This window comes from Perognathus longimembris, chromosome 4, assembly GCF_023159225.1.
Source record: "Perognathus longimembris pacificus isolate PPM17 chromosome 4, ASM2315922v1, whole genome shotgun sequence".
Lineage (NCBI taxonomy): Eukaryota > Metazoa > Chordata > Mammalia > Rodentia > Heteromyidae > Perognathus > Perognathus longimembris.
The window spans coordinates 60,087,487-60,110,286 of NC_063164.1; the positions used below are offsets into that span (position 1 = coordinate 60,087,487).

At 35.5% G+C, this 22,800-nt stretch overlaps 1 protein-coding gene across 6 annotated transcripts in view; it reads right to left on the reverse strand.

Annotated features, from left to right (window-relative positions):
- Nucleotides 1-4,367: 4,367 nt before the first annotated feature.
- Slc4a10 (solute carrier family 4 member 10) overlaps nucleotides 4,368-22,800 on the reverse strand; it is a 267,507-nt gene continuing 249,074 nt past the window's right edge. For all 6 annotated transcript variants that reach the window (XM_048345333.1, XM_048345335.1, XM_048345332.1 and 3 more), the window contains 5 exons: nucleotides 22,032-22,205; nucleotides 21,216-21,338; nucleotides 13,800-13,867; nucleotides 10,484-10,600; nucleotides 4,368-4,600 (listed from right to left, as the gene is read on the reverse strand). In XM_048345333.1, the coding sequence (XP_048201290.1) occupies nucleotides 4,534-4,600; nucleotides 10,484-10,600; nucleotides 13,800-13,867; nucleotides 21,216-21,338; nucleotides 22,032-22,205 (549 nt within the window). In that variant the 3' untranslated portion in view covers nucleotides 4,368-4,533. The remainder of the gene's footprint in view (nucleotides 4,601-10,483; nucleotides 10,601-13,799; nucleotides 13,868-21,215; nucleotides 21,339-22,031; nucleotides 22,206-22,800) is intronic.

Consider the following 22,800-nt stretch of genomic DNA (forward strand, 5'->3'; position numbering starts at 1 on the left):
AATACTACTTCTGTTTAGACAACTATCATCTCATTAAGACCCATTCCTAAGGAACTGAACAGCAGTGCCTTTTGATAGATTTTACTTATGATTCTTACTCACAAAGCACAGAACTAAAGAGCTTAAAGTTAGGGACAAGACATCCTTGCTTTCCAGAGGCTTCCAAACAAATGGAGGAAAAAGTCACATGACAGAAGCCTATGATTGCACATGCTCCCAAGAGGAAGAGGACATGGATACAAAGTCACACCCACAATAACAATGGATGACAGGGGCCAGACACAAGGGTGGCTTCTCATGAGGCAGCCATTGGCTGAATTTTATGCTATGCTTAGAGCTTAGATTTCTTTAGTAGTCTCAGGTTTCCTGTGCTTTCTAGAACCTTTTTTCAAACACAGGTGTGCGCGTGTACTATGTATACATACTGTTTATATAATTGGTATATACCAATCAATGTTCTACATAAAAGGAATTGTTAAAAAAGTACTTGTGTTTTGACTTCTTAAGTACATGTAAGTATGCTTGAGCTTATTTGACTTTAATACTAACAGCTATCTACAGAATGTTGAACTTCTGTTTGATCAGCTGACAATCATCTTAGGAGTAGCATCCCTAAGGAAATAACTTTTCCCATTATAGTCTCTACTGTGCTTCTAGACTAATTCTTTTTTTCCTTTTAACAATTCATGCCTCTTTAAGTTATTATTATTTTTTTTTTTTTGCCAATCCTGTGCGTTGGACTCAGGGCCAGAGCACTGTCCCAAGCTTCTTTGCTCAAGGTTAGCACTCTACCACTTGAACCACAATGCCACAGGAATGCTGAGGAATCGAACCCAGAGCTTCATGTATGTGAGGCAAGCACTCTACCACTAGGCCATATTCCCAGCCCTTCCTTAAGTTTCTAATGGATAAATTTCAAATGTTTTGGTATAGAATTTGACATTACTTAAAATGTCTCACACGTGTGTTTACCTGTTGATTAGTCTTACCCAGCTTCCTTAATACACCACCATACTGAGCCATTTTCTAGCTTCCAAAGACACCATCTATCATATATGTCAAGTGGCACCAACTTTTAATATCATCTTTATAGTAGTGGCATTGTTTGAAAACTTCTACAGCTCCCAGAGTTCATCTCTTTCTTCATTTCTACCATGACTCATATGCCATCTCTTCTATAACATGTCTTTAAATGTTGACCTACTAAAGTTCTATTCTTCGGTCCCTCAGATGTCAATCCTACCATTGCAATACAAACCACAAAATATTACAGCTACATATTCAGTTTGCCCTTAGAGGCAAAGATCATAGTTCTGTGTTCAGAATTCCAATACAATCCATAACCCTCAATATAAAACAGAAATTGTATCAGAGGGACAATGTGATCTAAATCATTCCATGGAAAATACCTAAATATGATCCCTAAAATATTGTCATCAATCAACCTTATAGGCTTCTAATTGTAGCTGCCCTTTCAAAACAGTTATGTAGAGACTCATTATATCAACCAAACTATTTTTGTAAAACTTTCAGTGGTTGTCATCTCACTTCATTGCATAAATATGCAATCTTGCCATGATAATAAAATAGTTATTTGCTCAAAAGTAAACAGATTAAATTAAAAAGAAACAAAGGTAACTCAGTATATATAAGAAACAGAATCAAGAGCTGGGAATATGGCCTAGTGGCAAGCGTGCTTGCCTCATAATACATGAAGCCTTGGGTTCGATTCCCCAGCACCACATATATAGAAAACAGTCAGAAGTGGTGCTGTGGCTCAAGTTGCAGAGTGCTAGCCTTGAGCAAAAAGAAGCCAGGGACTGTGCTCAGGCCCTGAGTCCAAGGCCCAGGACTGGCAGAAAAAAGAAAGAAAGAAAGAAAAAAAAAAGAAACAAAACCAATAATACTTATAAGAGCCAAGAAAAATCCTAAAAGACCCAGTAGTCATCACTGGGTTGTCTCTATTAGACTGTGGCAAGAAGACATTCAGCTGAGACTTAAAAGAAACTTCCCAATATGGCATGCTGTTAAGAAGCAGCAATTACAATGTAAACTCACTACTCAACAGAGAAGAACTAACCACGTTAAAATTTCTAATGCAATTATCTCCACAACACACTGCCAGATGCTACAAAGGAATAATGGGCCCATTTGACCTTTATAACAAATGGGGATCAGGAAAAGTTTAGGAAACATTTTCCTCTTGGAAGATGAAACAAGACTTAGGAGTTCTCATAATAGGAGGTCTCATTAAAAAGCTTTCCGATAAGTCATCTTAGCAATGTCATTTCTACCCAATACATAGACTGTTCTCTGGAAAAATGAAAACATATACCTTTATATAATTCTCATTAGTTTTCTAAGGTTGAAACTATTTGAATCTCCTGGTAATGTTATAACAGCAATGTTTCTTAACTGTGAGGATGCCTTAATTTAGACGTTATATTTGAACAATCAACTGTTCTAAATGTATATAGCGGTTAGCATGAAGAGAATCACACAAGACACATTGCACCACAATTTAAAATATGCAGGGAAATAGGATAAATATTTATTTCCACATAACATTTTTCAGTTGTGAAAAGCACAATATCCTAGTTACATTTACACTTTACTTAAACTTTGCAATAAATTACATTCAAGATATGCAGTAATTTTGACCAGGAATCTGAAATTATGGATAAATATATAATACTACATTTTATCTTATATTTTATATGATTTCAAAATATTAGGATAAACATGGGAATACTATTAAAATTCACACAAGAACAAAATTACTATAAAAATACTCAGAAATACAGAATTTCATTGGGTGATTGCTTATTCAAATCAGTGATCATGTGAATTATTTTGAACAGAACAGTTGTTAATATGTTAGGAGATTGCTTTGTTAAAATATGTTAAAATGTTGACTGCTTTGGGGACTGACTGGCTAAATAATAGAACAATGAAAGTGTTTACAATGGAGCATCAGTATTACAAAACATATAAAGGTAAAACATTTGGAACAGAAAGTTTCTGTATTTTGCTTCTGCATTTATAAATACAAACTCTATTAACTGTAAACTCTTCTTCCCATGATTTTTTGTTCATATTCCATTAAAAAATGACTTCTGAAAGGATCATGAGGAAATTTTTTTCAGAGAATATCAAAATGTCGAATTACTAGAGGCTTTGTTGTTTTTTTTCCTCTTCATTAGCTTAATTCCAAAGAGGATTGTTCATGTGTATTTATACACAATAATAATTAAGAGTTTATAAAAGCCACAGAGCTCTGAATTATTGTGAAGTTGAAGAGTGAAAGACTATGAGGTTGTTGATCACTGATCATTCTTAGGAACTAAGAGCACTATGAAATTTAATTATTTTTACCTTCATGTTTGTTTAAAATGAAACAAAATACTATATTTTAGTAGTGCTCAAAAATCCTTTTCTCTCCTTCCTCTTGTATAAACTTTGTAAAGATGGATTATTTTAACATGAATTGAAATATCTACAGAACCTTCTCGAGCAGAGACTGAAAATTTCATTTAAGAGATTTTTTTCTACAACATGCACTTAATTAAAACTGGAAAATTCCTTTGCAGAGAAAAAGTACCATGGGAGACCTGTTGGTGTAACATTAGAACATGATTCAGGACTAGCACTAAGCAGCACATGACCATCAGCAGAGAACGACTGTACAGGTGTGGAATCTCATGTACAATTTCCTATGTGCTATTCCACAATTATGTATAGAATATGTTTACCTGGAAAACAGTCTTATCAATGGGGAGAAATTAAACAGCACACTTCTGATAAAGATTAAAATGGAAAATTCCATAAGACTGTTAAAGTTTTCCTAAAGAATTCCATACAAATCTACTATTGGATCATGTAGACACGATTTGAATTTTAAGGAAGTACTACTTGGTTCTTTGCATTATTGTCTGATTTCTTTTTAACAACTTGTGAACAGGTCATGATACATGCTTCCCAAATGACCTTAAAGTTTCAGTCAGATATAAATTCTTGAGTATTAAATATATCGTATTAAATCAAGGTAATACATAAATACAATTATTAAAATGCTTTTTAAACTAACTTTTTGATTTGCATCTGTTGACATAAGTCACAAATGCTAAGCTAGAAAAAAGTAAAAGAAGTCAGACTATCTTTCAAAATTCTTCCGAACAAAATTATCAGTTGTCCTCAGAACACGAAAGTAAGAAAATACATACAAGCTAGGTAAATATGACTTGTCTCTTTAAGAATACTATTGCTGTCAGAAAGCTAGCAAAAAGAATCCAATGTTTACAAATGGCTAATAAACAGCAAGAACACACAGATTCTTGCAATAACTATTGTGTCTGATCACAGGGATATCTCACTGTTCCAAATGCTAAACAGAATGAAAGAGCATTTTACTACTTACAGTATGAAGGTGGATTTGGGATGAGAAACAGAATTTACAATACATGATCAAAGTAGTTTCATTTATAATTGTGACACTCTTCTCATATATAAGTAAAAAATAAACTGAAGATCAAGTCATAGACAAGTCTCCCTGTCAACACCTTTCCCTGAGTCAGCTTTCTTCTCTTTTCGGCTTTCAGTGCTACAAGGGGGAAAAAGAAAAAAAAATTGTTACTGCAATCCAGCTTGGCTACCATGACCTTTGCTTGCTCAGACACAAAACCCATCAACCCCAAAGCAACACAAGAGCCCTTAAGCATTGCTCTCTCATGCTTTGAAGCATAGATCGACAGCAACACTTAAAATCTTCTACACTTAGTGAGATAGAAGCCAAGAACTGCAGGGAGGGGGAAATTTGAAAACCGACACTAAAAAATAAAAACAGACATTAAGAAAAACAACAATAGTTCTAAAAGCATGCAAGATCAATACCATGGTCCTCATTTGGGCAAATGAATCATTGATGATTGTTGAAATGGTCAGTCATGTCCACTTAAGACAATACTGACATTAATAAATGTCACAAACAAGTTGCTGAAGCACTGTATGCTGAAGCTCTACTGCAAATGGCTCATGCTTCATGTCTAGACTTGATTTTGACGTTTGTTGAGGACAATGTCTTGGTTAGATAAAGCAAGAACTGGTCAAGATATGGATAACCCTGAATGAATTCTTCTCTCCAGGTACCTGTCCCTCTACCTCTACAGCAGAGGAATGACCTTTCACTTCCGTATACAGCAAACTCACTCCTAAAAGTCTTCTGTTTCATTTCACCTTCAAGTTTTAACTTTATCATTTGATTAAATTGACAATGAGACTGTCATTTTTGTCTTCTGTTTCCCCAATATTTTGCTACTGTACACTTTTCTTACACTCACACTGAGGTTCTTATGGAAAGTTCTAATAACATGGTCATATGTATTACACCCATAGTGCATGTTTCCTTAGGGGCAAATCCCCCCAATACTTTTTGTACATGCCAAAGCCTTCTACATTGAACACCTCTCTGTTCCCCTCTCCAAAGGACAACCCACAACCCACCTTGGTGGCTCTGAGCTGAAAGAATCCACACATTTTAACTTCAGCCCTCAATATACAATAATGAATGGGAAGAGGGCCTACCTTTGTTTTATAACTCTTCTCCGATTAATAAAGTACTCCAACTCTGTGTTTCAATGAGGCCTCCTGTGCAGCTTTCTTAGTGGTCAATAACTTAGACACATTCTAAGAGTGTGTTTTTAAAATTGTTTTTCCTCCAATTCAAGCTAGAAACAGCCCTTCTCAGTTGTCACCACCACCCGGCACCATCAGGTAAGAAGTGCCGGAGCTTCTGCCATCTGTGGCACGCTGCCAGCACTGAGAGCTGGTGTGAGCAAGTGTCTATGGCACCCGGGTTTATGCCTGCCACACTTCTCAGCACATACTCCTTACAGGTCAGAACAAAGCAACTTTTTTTCCCCTTTTTCTTTTCTCTTTCTATGAGAAGAGTTGACAGTGTGCACATGATGTGTTGAGAGCCTTAACTCTGTATTTTTAACTCCTTTATCTGCATGATTCACTTTCTTCTACTTTCAGTTCCTATTACATGACAAGTGTTTGCTTTCCTGCTTTCCAAATTAATTTTCTCCGGGCTTTACCTGCCTTGCAGTCGCTCTCAAACAAAACCAACATGACAGAGTACAATCAGGAAGTACCATGAGCTCTGGGCATAAAATTAGAACTGGGTTCAGTTCTCAAAAGCTAAGGGTGAAATATATGAGCTGGCACTAATGATTTAATCTCTCTGAGTCTTTGTATCATTATCCATAAATTGAGTTTTGGACCAGATGTCTTCTAAGTACTCATACAGCTCAATTCCAGAATACAAATGCTGGTATTCCCATGTCCAATGGACTCCCTCTTTTGGCAGGTGTAATAACAGATCCTATCTATAGGAGACTGTGGGGAAGAAACATACTGGCCTCTATACATACACAAGTGATATAGATGCTACCTAAGCTTTTGACAAATAAATGAATTTCCAGTGGCACTATTAGTTGCCTCAAAGTCAGAGAAAAAGAGAGAGAGACAGAAAGAAAGAAAGAAAGAAAGAAAGAAAGAAAGAAAGAAAGAAAGAAAGAAAGAAAGAAAGAAAGGAAGGAAGGAAGGAAGGAAGGAAGGAAGAAAGAAAGAAAGGAAGGAAGGAAGGAAGGAAGGAAGGAAGGAAGGAAGGAAGGAAGGAGAGAGAGAGGTAGGGAAAGAGGGAAAGGAGGGGAGGGAGGGAGGGGGAGGGAAGGAGGAGGGGGAAAGGGAGGGAGGGAGGGAAAGAGGGTGGATGGGGAAGAGAAGAGAGATAAAGAAAGTGACAGAGAGAAAGAAAAGAAGGGAGGGAGGGAAGGAGGGAGGGAGGGAATGAAGGAAGGAATGAAGGAGGAAAGGAAAGGAAGAAAAGGTAGATGAAACTATCCTTGCCCTTGAGGAGTTACAATGTCAAGTATAAAAGAGTAATATTTCAGAAAAGCGGAAAAAATGATCTATCCACTACTGGCATGCATCTAAGAAATTTGTGATGCTGTTACATTTTAATGGTTCTAAAATGGTTGTTAATGAAGAGTAATTATTGAGCTGTCATGAGAGGGCCCAGGCCTAGCAAAACAGAATCCAGGATAGAAGGATGTATGCAAGGAGGAACAAGAAGCTCACTTCTTGCTCAGAGTCTCACCTTTCACCAAGGCAGAACTAAGTGTTACTTTTTCAAGGAAAAGTTAGTCTTGTGTGTCAGTTTTATAAAATACAGCAGTAGCTCACCTATTCTGATGCAATATGGTTTCTCATGAAACCTATTTCTACCAATCCACCTACTAAGCAGCATGTGGTTTATGTCCTATATGCCTAACAATGTTAAATTAGTATCAAACAGATAGGGAGGAATTTGAGATCAGTTCTTGGATTCTACTTCCAATCAAACTAGATTCAACTATGAAATGTGAATTAAATAATTGAGAAAATATACTACTGCTAAAAATCAATTTAAGAAGTTATCCATGCTGTTTTGAGACACATTAGAACAAAGGTTAGGATGGAAAATAGCTGAAGGGGATGGATCAAAGGCTGCATGGGACCAGTTTAGATCTCAAGAGATAAGATTCTGATAAGCTGTTGAGGAATTTTTGAGTTTTGGCCACTGGATACTCTAGCAAACCACATTTTAATAGTTTCTAATGGTCATACTGCAATGCCTTCAACAGATACCAAGAAAGCAGTATCCTTCAGAGGGTATTAAATATTGATGGTTTTAGAATTTTTGGAAACTACATCCCTCCTGTAAGTGTTCCCATTTATTAAAATGAATAACATTAATCATTAACAAAGAGATGACTTCATGTGCAAAACTACCAAATTTATCATATTAAAATGTAAGGAAAGTACTAGATATGGTGTGACATGCCTCTAATGCCAGCACTCAGCAATCGGAGGCAGTAGGATTATAAATTCAAGAGGACCAGCATGAAGTCAGTAAGACTGACTGTCTCAAAAGCACACAAACAAGAGCAAACTGTGCATTTTCCTTAGATAATAGTTTCAATATCAGTTCAGTGGGAATTTATAGTTATAAGATCAAGAAACAAGTGTCTGTATCAAATTATGAAGATGGTATATTTAAAATTGGATGGAATTAAGAGATAATCCATTATTCACTACTTCTGATGTAATCTATACACATATTTCTTTAACTAGATTTTTCTGATATAGAGTATCACTTGAGCCAGGCATGGGTGACTCACACCTGTAATCTTAGCTACTCAGGATGAGAGCTGAGGATTGTGGTTCAAAGCCAGCCTCGACAGAAAAGTCCATGAGACTCTTATCTCTAATTAATCACCAAAAGAAGCCAGAGCAGCGCTGTGGCTGAAGTAGTAGGGTTCTAGTCTTGGGGGTGTGGGGGGGAACCTTAGGAAGAGTGTCTAGGCCCTGAGTTCAAGCCACAGGTTGGCACATACACACACAGACAAAAAAAGGAGAATTACTTGACTTTACTATTTACTTTAAAGCGTACCTCAAAGGCATTATGGCATAAAACTTTTTTGTTGAAATGAAGGAACACCAAGGAAGAGTTTGGACTATGGGTCTACATAATTGAGGAAGAAATACAATCTACAAGTGTGGCTGTCTCAAATTCTTACTTATTTCTCATAGCCAACATTTTGCTTTGAGTGCATCACGTTGGATTCCATATTTTAAAAGAAATCAGAGAAACATCATATTTTTTAATGTGAAAGGATCCACAGCACACATATTAATGGGCTTGGAAAGTTACCTTTCTCATAGCTCTGATGTTCTTTCAAGCGTTCTAGGAAAACACAGATTTACTGTAGGGATGACTGCAACATGAGAGCAGGAAATGTGGAGGAAGGAATGAACAGCAAGTTTTGAAATAAAATATTACAGCTGCTTGGCTCAAGCAAAGAAATACATGGTATTGTGAAGCTGTGTTCCAAGATACCAGCTAAAAGTCTTGGAGAAGGCCTACTGAGTAATTCATATTAGTTTCCTTTGGAGTAAGTTTTGGGGGAGTTGAGGGAGAGGGAGAGAGAGAGAGAGAAAAGGAAAACAAAGGAAAGACTAATGCCCATCTTGCAGGAGAAGACTCCAAACATCAACTATTTGTCTTGCTTATTTTGTTGGGCATAGAGATGACACTGAAGCAGCATGCCATTTTGGGGTGACAAAAACTAGCAGCAAGAGACATACTCTCCAATCTAATATAGCCTCTTTCTTTAGCCCATATTTCCAGTTATGTCTCATGAAGCCAGATAAAGCTTGCAGGTTTGAATGCATCATGGTAACATAAATGGAAGCTTCCAGCTTTGTAATTTTCTTAATTAGAGGGACAAATTTTCTTCATCCAATCTAGAAATTTGACAACATCACTAAGTACAGTTGTGTGAGACTGGTTGTTCTATTTATGATGTATTTGTATAAATTATTGGGTGTGGGGGGGAAGCTTAGTCCAGTTTCAGGCCAATATCAAATTCTATTTGATATTAGATCTGAGCCCAAGACTCACCAGGCTTTTTGCCTCCCCAAAACTCACATAGAAGACATAGGCTGACCAGATTTCCAGAAGACACCATTTAACATAAAGAAATGCAACCACAGAATAGTTTTGAGGGAGAGGGTCTTACCTTTGGGGAATCAGCTTCTAGAGTGATTAGGAAGGGGAGCTTATGGCAAAAATGTAATATAAAAATTAAGTAGAAAATGTTAATTTAAGGTTATGAAAATAAACTTAATAGTTACAACACCGTCCCAAATGCCTCAACCATTCTGTAGCAAGAAGAGAGACTAGCATAATAAAGGAATTCATTTTCTTTTCTCCATTAGTGTTACAAGTCTGGATGGTATGTTTTGATCTCTTATTTGTCAATTTTGGGAAATTCAATTGCAATCCCTTGAGGACTCTTGATTCTTAGTACAGAGTCTTCCTCAACATGCCCTTAAGATCACCACCCATGACTACAGGAGTTGTTTGCATGTTTGCATATTGACAAGTAAGAATGGACAGAACTTTTCAAGGGCTGAAAGCTTCAGGGTAAGGAGATTAGGGGATATTTCAGGGAATAGGGCACTAGAAGTATACTAAATATAAAATAACCATGTGCCATAACACTTAAAAATAAGGAAATAGTGAGAAATGTCAGACATCTGAACAAGTTCTGGAAAGTAGGTAATGAGGAAATACAATAAAATCATAGAAAAAGAGTAAGCCAAAATGAATGTCCAGAAATGTCATGCACTGGGACTCATTTATAGCTCCATTTCCCCCCCACTGTGATCATTTTGGAGTGAGTTTTTAATTTGAAAGGGAAGCAGTTGAAAAATATATTCATTCAGAAAAATTACCATTTATACCCCCTTTCAAAAGGAATTTTCTGAAATATTTTAGACTTAAATTTGATGTAAACCAAAATCGCTCTTTTGTTAGTGGACTTATGCCATTAAAATTGTTGGAATTAGTACAACCTCATTATGTTAAAATTCAAACCTTTTAGAAGGAAAGCTTGACTCCTTATCTTTTGAGTTATCAGTTGTAATTAGAAGATTCTTCCACAAGGCAGTCTTTGACATTTCATCAGAAATATTGATCACAGATGGATCGTCTCTAGATAGTTCACCCAAAATGAAACCACAAATATTAAATAAGTAACTAGATATTCAGTGATAGTTACTAAATATAAGGTCATTTATATTTGTTCTTAATTTTTATTATAGTGGATACATATATACATATCATAAACCATCTTTGTCATATCTAAATGTATATTAGTTATTAAATATATCCATAACATACAACTGTCACTACCATCCATCTCCAGAATGCTTTCCATCTTGTAAAGCTTAAATTCAACATCCATTAAACCTTAACTCCCCATTTTCTCCTCTCCTCAGTGCCTGGCAACCACCACTGCACTTTCTGTCTCTATGCTTTCCATCTATTTTAAGTGCCTCATATAAGTTGGATCACACAGTGTTTGTCTTTTTGTGACTAGCTTATTTTATTTAGCATAATGTCCTCAATGTTCAGATGTTTTTTAGCATATGTCAGAGTTTCTTTGCTTGGAAGGATGAATAATATTTAATTGTTTATTTATATATGTTTTTATTTATTTCAGCCTATTTTTATCATTAAACATTGAGAAGTACTGAATAGTTCTCAATTATTAAAACATATCTGAGAAAAAGTCAAAAGAAAAGACAGAGATTTGGGCTGCAGATTTGTTAATTCATTTCAAGAAACAGAGATTAGATTCTGAAGTTGTTTGCTGAGGTTCTTGTGAACTTTCAAGGGACTGCAGATCTCTCACTGCTTTTGCTCAGACCCTGCAGTAGCTCCCACTTTCTCAGTGCAAAAATCAGTGCTTACTAGCCCATAAGCCTCTGTCCTCTGACTGTCCTTTTGTCCTCTGACCAACCAGCTGTATTGGCTCTGCTCTCAACTTGCTGCCACAGTTAGTTGGCCTTGTTATTGCTGTAGAGCACTGTTGGTACCTCAGGAATTTGGCCTAGATCTTCCCACTGCCTATAATGATCCTCCACATGGTATAGACTTCTCCTTCCTTTATTCTGATGACACCTTCTCAGGCAGGCCCCATGCTAACTACACTTGGTGAAACTGTTATTTCCACCCTCTCATATCACTTCCATGCCTCATTTGCCTTTTTAATCACACATTTGATCGATGCTACATTATTTGCTCATTTGTTTATCTTCTGTCTCCTATCTCTAATCTACTTGAAGGTAAGTTTCATAAGGGCAATGATTCTAGACCATTTGTTTATTGTTATCCCAAAGAACTAGGCAGGACATTTGGTATTCAAAAATTATTTGCTGAACAAACAACTGCAGTCTGTTTGACAAAGCTTATTCTATGTGGCTGGTGGAACTGATTATATACCAAGAATTGAAGTATTTTTTTCCATTTTGCAATGGCACCAATTGTGTATATCACTCAAAATGCTTCAAAACCTCCTCAGTACTAAAAATATAACTAAATGGCAGTAATAGATCAAGTGGCTAAAAAATAAAATAACTTTCCTTTTATTCCATGTAATATGCTGCTTGTAGAAAAAAAATCCTCATGTTCTACAGAGAACCTAAGCTAGCATCTGGTGAACCACATTGGTAAATATTCACAAAAGAGCAACAAATTCAGCATTTAAGGTGAACAAAATCTTGGATGTCTCTACCTCGCCCAATCCAGAGATGTATTCTTCAATTCCTCTAATTTGTGTGGATGGTTTCCTAGTAACTCAAAGGATGAGATCAACAATTTCCAAAAATGTATCATAGGGAGTACAAGTAACTCATGATATGTGACAAGGTGTCTTATGAGCAAAAAGTTTTAGGAAATGCTGGTTATATTATGTACCAGCCATGAAAGCAAGCTGTGTAAGCGTGAGGTCCTGAGTTAAAGCCCCAGTAACACACACACACACACACACACACACACACACACACACACACACACACACACACATATTCCAAAAGACAAAAAAAAAAGGAAGTATTATTTAGGCTATTTCATAGGCCAGGGTTCACTGTGAATTTACAAATTATGTCAGTAGAGAATATTTTCCAAATGTATTTAACTATAAAGCCCTTTTGGTATGACATGAAACAGCTTTCCACAGAATAAACTTGAGAGTTTACTGATTCAACTAGATCAACAAGATTTTAGATTTTTTTTTTTTTTTTGGCCAGTCCTGGGCCTTGGACTCAGGGCCTGAGCACTGTCCCTGGCTTCTTTTTTTTTTTTTTTTTTTTTTTTGCTCAAGGCTAGCACTCTGCCACCTGAGCCACAGCGCCACTTCTGGCTGTTTTCTGTACATGTGGTGCTAGGGAATCGAACCCAGGGCCTCATGTATAGGAGGCAAGCACTCTTGCCACTAGGCCATATCCCCAGCCCAAGATTTTAGATTTTTTAATGCTGCAGAAGGGGAAAATGTGCTGTATTTGTGCTCACTCTTAAATTAAAGGCAAACACATTTTAGAAATTTTAAGGAGTATGATTTTAGAGTAAGACTAAAGATCTAAGAGTTACTTTCTTGTTCTTTTTAAACCAATATGAAAATTACCCTTTCCAAGAAATTCTCTCTGCTTTTTTTTTTACTAGCATAGCCTTAAGAACTTTCAGATAAAATTGGTCACAAATAGTACTTACATAGAAGTCTATAAGAAAATTATTTAAATTATATGGAATGGGAAGAAGAGAAGGAGGGAGAAAAAGACTACACAGAATGAGAAAGAAAAAGAAAAGTGACAAACAGAATGTTTTTGTCCGAAGACTTAGAAATTTTTTTTATTATAACACAAGAATTTGCTTTTTTCTAAATCTTTGTGTATAAAGAGGAGTAGCATATTTTGAAGAATTACATAAATATATCCTAATATGGCTGAACCCAAGAAATACAATATTTCTTTTGGAAATGTTCATTTCTAGTCAAATTCCCAAAATGAAAATATTTATTTGTCTGTGATTGACCTGGTAAATACCAATTTCACTTATATTAGAAGTGAATCCTAATTTGTTATCCAGTGCTACTTTCTGAGAACATGAAAGTGGTTGCTCATATACATTATGTCATGTACAAAGGAAAGACTTCAGAAAACAGCTTCCTACCCATTGCATTTGGGTAGTCATCAGCTAATACTGGCTAAATTTTGAAATGGGACCAGGGTAACAAACTCCTAGTCTCAGATGTTTTTCTACTCTAACACAACCTCAACAAACCTTTACAAGAATCCACATAGTATGAAATTGGTAAACAGTCTATTTTACCTTATGCAAGTGTGTGTCTTACCTGTAGTGCCCTTCTAATGGGAGCTGCACAGTGCCCTCCTCTTCCATTGCTAGCATACTCTGCTCTTCCTGGAAAGACAAATGCAAAGTACAAAGAGTGAACCTGATGAATCTCTACTGTACATTAAAGAAGAAACACAGATTAATGTTTCATTATCTCATTAACCTCAGGACCTTCCACTTTGTTTGCATTTATTAATGCCAGCATAGGTCCTTTCAATAAGGCCTCAGCTACCAAGAACATAAAGTAATTAATGAATATCTCATAACACAAAGCAATTTAAAAGCTAACAACAATCTCCTTCATGTCACTCACTGTAAAACATGTTTATTTTCCAAGCAGATTAAAAAAAATAATCTAAGGATTTAAGAACAAAAGTATGGGTAGTGTAATCAGCTTTGTTGTTAATAAAGTTAAAATTACATTCCCTAGATGCTATATTTAAAGGAGATGGAGGACATATTCAGAGCAAAGTGGGCCTTAACCCTACATCAAAATCACCTGGAAGGCTTATTAAAAAAACCAAATTGTTGGGCCCCACCCTAAATAGGTTCTGATTGTGAATGTCTGAAATAGAGAAGACACAAAAATGTACATGTCTACCAAGTTTTCAGGTGATGTTGATTATGCTCGTTTGGGCTCTACACACTGAGAAATGAGCATTGTTCTTGCTCTGGAGACTTAGAAAGAGATCCTAGAAGTTATCTTCCCATATGAATAAAAAACACGTGTCTTGTGAAAGGAAGAAATAGAAATAGTTTGACTCCCCTTAGAAACAACAAGTTTTAGTTTCATCCTTCAAATTTCTTCATTCAATGACTATATTCCATCCTTCATATATATATATATCTCCACACAGGCACTTAAAAATATTTTAAATGTGATGTACAGAGGAGTTACAGTTACATGAGCCAGGTAATGAGTACATTTCTTTTTGAACATTGTCACCTCTTCCCTCCTTTTCTTCCAGGTTTTCCCTCCTGAATTCCTTCCCCCACAAGTTGTAGAGTTCTTTTTAACCTAGTGTCTAGTGAGTATCACTGCTGCATTAGTTCACCCTTTGTCCCACCATTCCTGCGCTCCACAAATCAGATAAACTTACTGTGTTATATATAAAACAGTGTTGTGAAATGATGATGATATTGGGTCAATTGACTGAAAATTTCCTGGCTTAACTTACAAATAATAAAAGTTATATATAGTTTATCTTATTTAATGTATTTATTTCCAAAAAGGTCCATTGGCATTTCTCAACTTAAAAGCATTACTGAAGGATATTTAAAATTGTTATAATTGTTGGTTCTTACTCCTGAAATGGAATTTTACATTATATAAATGTGAAACTAGGTCTTTCAACCCAAATGGGAATGCTGGGAGGCAATAGAGCTGACTCTGAATGCTCACGCCCTTGCCTCCTTTCATAGTTTTGCAGAGCTAAAGTCAGCTAACCCAGCTCCATCAACTAAACTTCCCTATGTTGTATTTGTGCTCTTGGGGCTAACAGATGCCCCTGTGCATCCCATGAACAAAGTCTATTCTCTTTCTCTGCTGCTTCTCAAGAAAAAAAATTTTTTTCAAGGCCAATCAGAAGTATCACATTACCCGTATTTTAGGCCTGTTCCTCTTGCCATTTGGCAGTAAGTACTATTAGAATAAATTCAAATAAGTAACAGTAAATTCCCTTAGTTTAAAATTAGCCAGAACTGAAGGGACTCTGCAGCCTAGACTGAGGCATGTCTGGCAAATGGTACAGTCAAGGTATCTAACACATACAAGATATTAACTTGTATGCATATCCTGCAGGTCTGAGGAAGAAAGCATGTGTTTTGATTTGTTTTTTCAGATAAACAGGGTTACTTTTTTCTACTTTTTCCTTGGAATGGCACATTCCATGATCCCAGAGGCTAGCTATACAAGTTAAACTAAGTTGTAGCAAAACTTAAACCTATCCTTGTCTGTTCATTGAAAAGTTAGCCCTAGTAATTAACATCACTTCTGGCTAAGATATAATGAGATATCCAAAAGCCAGAAAGCATTAATAAAGAGGAAAATGAAAAGAAAGGCCTACAGAACAATGGCATCTGTGCATAAGTTACCTGGCCGCAGAAAATGAAGGCTCACTATCCAATCTAACAGAAAAAAAAAAATTGGACCAACACTTTGTGGAGAATTTTGTTGTTTTTTTTTTTCTTTCTTTAGATGATTTTCCACTTTTCTCTCAAATTGCTTTCAATAATTATTTTGCACTTTGTGGCTTGTTAGCATGTGTGGGCTTTATACTAGTCATAATTCTATCCAAACAAAATCTCATCACCTCTAAAGATAGCATTTCCAAGCCATGCTTATCTGGAGAGAAGGGTGGCAGAGCAGCCGCTGCCTTCAGTGCCAGAAGGGAGCTGGGTGGGCCCTGGAGCGAGGATGGAGGGCCGGCTGCATCCCAGGCAGCACTAAGAAGGATCCAAAAATTGAGACTTTCTGGCAAGGAGCAGTCAAATCAAGTGCTCGTCGTCACGACTATCCCAATCTAGGATGTTCTCAATCACGCAAAGGAAGCAGAAAGCTATCCAGATATCTACCACATAAGTACCTTACAGTGAGTGCTACTCAGTACTTTATTTCTACAAGGCCCATCAGAGATATACTGAATCAACAACACAGTAGAACTCACTTGTAGTATGTTGAAGATATAGTAAGCAAAATTTGCCTAAGAACAGTTGAAAGGTATTGTCAATTGGACTAGTGAAATATCTAGGCTGTGATACAGAGACCCTCTTTAATTAAGATAATCCCTGGGGCTGGATATATGGCCTAGTGGCAAGAGTGCTTGCAGCCTATACATGAAGCCCTGGGTTCCATTCCCCAGCACCACATATATAGAAAACGGCCAGAAGTGGTGCTGTGACTCAAGTGGCAGAGTGCTAGCCTTGAGCAAAAAAAAGCCAGGGACAGTGCTCAGGCCCTGATTCTAAGGCCCAGGACTGGCAAAAAAAAAAAAAAAAAAAGATAATCCCTAGCACATTTTTGGATATAAAATAAAGATCCCCTAATGTTATAATCAAGGGAAGGGTAGGAAAAGTGAGGCATAGAATAGGAATCTTCTTAACAGTATTTAAACATGTACTGAGTACATGTAATACACTTGACAAAGTGGGGGACGAGAAGACAGGAGCTTTGGAGAAGTTGGTTGTGAATCTACATGACCAGCAGCCTCCTAGGTTCTAAGATATAGCAATAAAAATAAGAGTATAAACCATTCTCTCAGAGGATTTGAAGAAGCATCATAAAAAGGAAGGAACAGAAGCTGGAAAAATGAAGAATTCTAGTTAGGAGAGACAATATAGAATAAGCCTAAGTGATGGGAATAAATGAAATGTTTCTATGAGAGTACTCACTAACTTGGTTGAGGCCAAGAACCTGTGCTGGGTTGAATTAGAAAATAACAACTGGACATAAACTGGCATGCTTTGATAGATAGGGTGATATATATATATGTATATATACATATATACGTATATACGTACATGTATATTTGCATATGTATATATGCACATATATGCATATACGTATATATACATTTATACGTATATATACGTATATATATATCATGGATCTGAATTTTGCTTTATAACAGCATACAAATATAGTTTATAAATTATAGCTAGCATATGCTCTGTCCTTTCTAATGAAATTGGTAACATCTGTTGCTACATCCATTTCTTTATCAAAATATGTATCTATATAGAAGTCCACAAATATCTCAAAGTATAAACAACACAGAGCCAATGTTCACAAAGATGCTTAGAGTACTAAAGAAGTTATTTGAAAAGTTTGTAATTCATAAAACCCAATAAATGGGAGCGCTCTCAGAAGTCCTTTTACCTAAGACCCATAGAATGTAATACCTAACCATTTCCTCCCCCAACTAGTAATACAATAGTTACTTCAAATATATACATATATATACATACTATATACATATAAATCTTTGAAAACTCATGTTATATGAAGCATTCCCTGTGATTTTCAATAGACTGGAAGCCAAAAACTACTAACTTAACAATAAAAACATAAAAGAAAAATGAAGGGAGTGGTAAGACAATCCCTAAACATACATGGAGACATTTGAATTTATCATCGGAATATTGTACATAATTTTGAGGAAGCAACTTTGTATTTAGAATTGTGTTGTAATCTGGAGATTCAAACTATGTGGTTCTATGAAGAGGCTTATCTTAAATTCTAGTTTGTATCACATTTACCTTGAGGTCTCTTTAACACAGATTACTGGCCTTACCCCTAGAGCCTTGATTCAATATATCTGGAGTTAGAATTTTCATTCTTAACAAGTTACCAGGCAACTGTTGGCTGATACAGTAGAGGTCCTAGACCTACTCTTTAGAAAACAATTGCTTGAAGAAGGAGAACATGCTTGTTCTATTGTAAGATTCAACAAGCATTGACATTTATCTGTGTAATACAGTCTCTATAACTTGTTTGATTGCACTTGTTTTAGTCATTTTGGTGTTTTCTTGCATTTTTTCATGACCTCCTTTACTTATATCACAGGACCCTTCTTGTCTTCATTATGTTTTCTTCTAAAGTTTTTTTTTTAATGAACCCTCAGTAAATCAAGAATTGTTGATCAAGAAGTGATATGATCACTTCTGCAGAATTTAATTTCCAGGTTTTAACATTCAGCCCTTTGCCCCCTGTCCAAGAGCAAACATTCTGCTTTTAACAGTAATTCTTTTGTCAAATGTATACAATGTCCTAGAGAATACTTAAGTAAGAAGGAAGGCATGTTGGTGCTCTGAGCACATTTGGACATCCAGAATTTGATTCTGCAGTCTTCCCTTTACACAGAGCAATGTGCAAAATGTCAGGGTTCCAATATTCATTTCTACCCTGATTATAATCCTTTCTTTCTAAAAACTGAAGCATATGTATATGCATATGCATGAAGTACATGAAAATTTGGAACAGAAGCTCTGCGACCTTGGACTGGCCTGTGTAGCTATTTATTCTGCTTAACTCATTATTGAATTTTAAGGTCAAATGATTGTTTTCTCAGTGCCATAAGACCAGAAATGGGCTACTGATAAGAAAACCCTGGAGGATAAAGGTACAGGCTTGTAACTATTATCAAAAGGATAAGAGGTGAGCTCACTTTAAATTCAAGTCTCAGGAAGCTGAGACATTTATGCTATTTACCATCTTGCCAGATCATGATCAAATTACTCAGTTTGAACAATTGAAGAAATGCAACATTTCTAGAGAACCTTTCCATTTACCACTTTAATGCACAATCTCCTGGAAGACTGAGTCTTTGGTGCAGTATACTACAATAAGATCACAGCTTTTAGATATGAGATATAAGATAAGCTCAAGAAAATAAAATAGTGATATCTAATGAACCAAGTAGAAAATTCAACCATGGATTTAAGATGCCGTTTCATCTTCCTTAAATATTCCTACTCTCTTCACTGATCCTACTCTTTTAATACTGAGTCCAAGCTAGAACAGAAATATTTTTAAATGTCCTTTACTCTTTCCAGATTGATGGAGAATTATCTGTCTTTAGTCAGAAATATATTCCAATGTTCAGTGTTAGATTGTTTCTTTGATGTGCTTTTTTTCTTATTTCTTACCATGTACCAAGGACCTCATGAAAGTATCACCAAGTCAACCTTTTGGGATTGTAAAGATCTATAAACCTGTCTGGTGAATGTACTGCAATTTTTTTTCATATTTGGATCTGAAATATTCAGCTCTAGACTGCCCCAGCAAATCTTCAGTCTATTTTTATATTCTGCAGAAAGCATGAGTTCTAGAAAGTTTAGTGATGTTTAGTACTTTCATAATCTTTACCTTAAAATTAGGGCAGAAAAATGCCTAGTAGAGTACCATTTGAAATAATGTAAACAGCTTAGAAGCTCATGATATAGGGTCTCCATGGTCTTTATGGGATTAATAAATTCCTAAAGAATCATAAGATGCACACATATAAATGCCATACTGGACAGCTATGTCCCTGGTAATGCCTAATTCCATTAAATTTGTACCACTAACTTGCTCTTCTATTTCATAAATAAAATCTTAAGTTATCCTTCAATCAGAGTGTGGAAAAATATTAAATAAGGTTAGTAGATTACATAACATTTTGAAAGTTCAAAACTCTAAGAACAACAGTGTTTCATGGTATAGGTGTGGTCTCAGAATACTGTGAATGTTCTTATCATATTCCACCAGAAACAGGAAAGATATTTGACAGGAAATAAGAGCATGTGCATTTATAGTCTCTGTAATGACAGAAAATTCTGAGCAGAGATCTCTTTGTTTTTGTGGTCTAATCTGGCCTTACTAAACAACTCAAGCAATAAGGCTCCTTTAACATTTGTAAGTGAATTACCTAAAGGAAAGGGGAAATCTCTCTGTCTCTCCCTCCCTCCCTCTCTCTCTCTCTCTCTCTCTCTCTCTCTCTCTCTCTCTCTCTGTGTGTGTGTGTGTGTGTGTGTGTGTGTGTGTGTGTCTTGAGAAATACTTTGATTTGGAAAGTGAATGCATAGATTGGCCTATTATAAAAGAAAGAAAATTGAAAAAGAATAATGAACAGCACAAATATTTTCTTCCAATTTATGTCTTCATAGAAATTTTGTATTTATATTTCATAACACTTCATAATTTGGGGCTCAGTACTTTTTCCTTAATGTCACCAGGTCATGTTTTTTTCCATACATGTTGTATGTTTTATGTACTTTGAAAAATGAGATGATTAAGTGGCCTTCAAAATAGATCTATGCGAACATATAAACTTTATAGATACTATAAAGCTTAATCTAAATTGTTTTAACATATGAAACACAATAGGATAAATCAGTAGACTGTGAAGATAATAAAAACACAAAAGTTTCTCAAACATTTATTCATCTTAAAACACTCTGAAAGTAAATGAGATCATATTTTCCTCTTAAGCATTTCACCCCTTTCAAAAAGTTATATTTTCCACCAGAACCTTTCGTTTAAAACATTGTTCCCTAAATCAATACCAACAGCAATATCATTCCTTTTTCCCCTTCTGTATTATATCAAAAAGCAACCATTGCATGACCATACTGTGGAAATAGTTAAGCATAATGTCTTCCATCCATGTGAGAAGAATTATAAAAATAAGTCTTAAGATTCACAGGCCATTGAATACAATGTATATGGATATTTCATAAAGGGTTAATATCCTCATATTAAATCTTGGCTCTCTGTATTCAAACATTATTTTACTATTTCTTATTAAACTTCCATGTCAGTCTACCCATGGTTGTTAGTAGCTACTACCTAATGATAAACTCAGTAATTTTATTTTGGAAGGAGCTACTACTTTACATTGTTCTTCTTTATGAGATTCATTTTGCTAAGACTTACTTCTTTTTCAGCATCTTCTAGTTTCTTTTTCTTACTTTCAGGCATTAGATCATCCAACCAGCTGAGTTCTCTTTTGGTGAATAAAAAGTCCATCAACTTTCTTACAAATACCAGAGCTAAAACCTAAAGGGAAAATTAAAAATAGCTAAAATAGAAATATATTGATATGGGAGATATAGATATCCTTGCTCTTTGTGTCAAAATGAGTCAGTTTGGACTACGCTAAATATTGTAGTAAAATTTGAAAATAAGTATTACTATATAATCATACTCTTCCTTTATTTTTCTTGACACATCACCAGTCTAATGTCCAAGATTTTACCCATTGGTGGGGTAATTTTGTGGAAGTTATTCAAACTGAAAAAATAGACTTGACTATATTTTCTTAAATACATGAAGTTCTAAGTATGTGCTATATTAAGTAAACATTATATTCTATCCATTATGATAATTTTAGTTTACTCACTCAAATTCACTGTAACTTTGGGGATATTCAAATCTTCTATGAAACATTTAGTTACATTTCATTTATAAAATCCCCTAAGATTTCATGTTTGTCGGTATACTCTTAATGTTAAATTTTGAACATTTACCTTTTTCCATCTGACTTCAATTAACTCAAAGTACTCCATTAAAGATAACAAATTAATATAAATCACTAAAATTCATACTATCTTCAAACTCTATCTTCATACCAAGGTTTACATTAAGGTTTTAATAATTATTCAAAGTAACTCTATTCCAATTTTACCTCATGTGTTTTCAAAGAGATCTGAAAATAATAGAAGAGAAAAGGAATTGACAGACATTCCATACCATCATAGGAAAGACAATAGCAGCTCTTGAAACTTTTATTATCCACAAAAGGCCAAGGCAACTCATCTGAATGATTGTAAAGAGATGGACTTTTCGGAGTGGTACATGCCTTAGATATATAAAATCTGGTTGATGTTTTGCAGGCATCCAGAAGAGCTTTATTCTATCAAATAACTAAAAGATTAAACATATTACATTGTGTTTAAGAATAAGACAACAGAAGTAGGATGAGTAGACAGTTAATATGATCTAAGATAGACATTAACATGGCATGTGATAATTAGGCATCAGAACAATGGGTAACAATTCGAGTATACTACAATCTCAATATCATATCCTTTATTTTCCTGGATATGGTAACAGTTGTAATTGAGAAGTGTTTACAAATTGTGAAGTCAATGCTAAATGCTTCTTGTGGCAAGTAGAGCCCTGAAAAACAAATCACAATCATCATCCTCCACTTCATTGCCTGGTCACAATCTTCTTCTTGCGTTACCTAAGAGGGTTTCCAAGGCTCCTGTTCTGTTTGCCTCTCTTTTAGAGTGGTTTGTCCATCTTCCTAACTTTAGCTATCCCTGGCTTGGTAATAACTCCCAGAAAACACTCTCTGTCTCTGCTTTCTGAGTTCTACACCCTATCCAGCTGCTGCAAGTTCAAGATACATTGAACTCCTTTTTTTGAATTCTGTTGTTTTGATTTGCCACTGTATTTTCCCAAAAGGAGTTTTGATGCTATTTTTACAAATATAAGCATAACCATAAAGATTTAA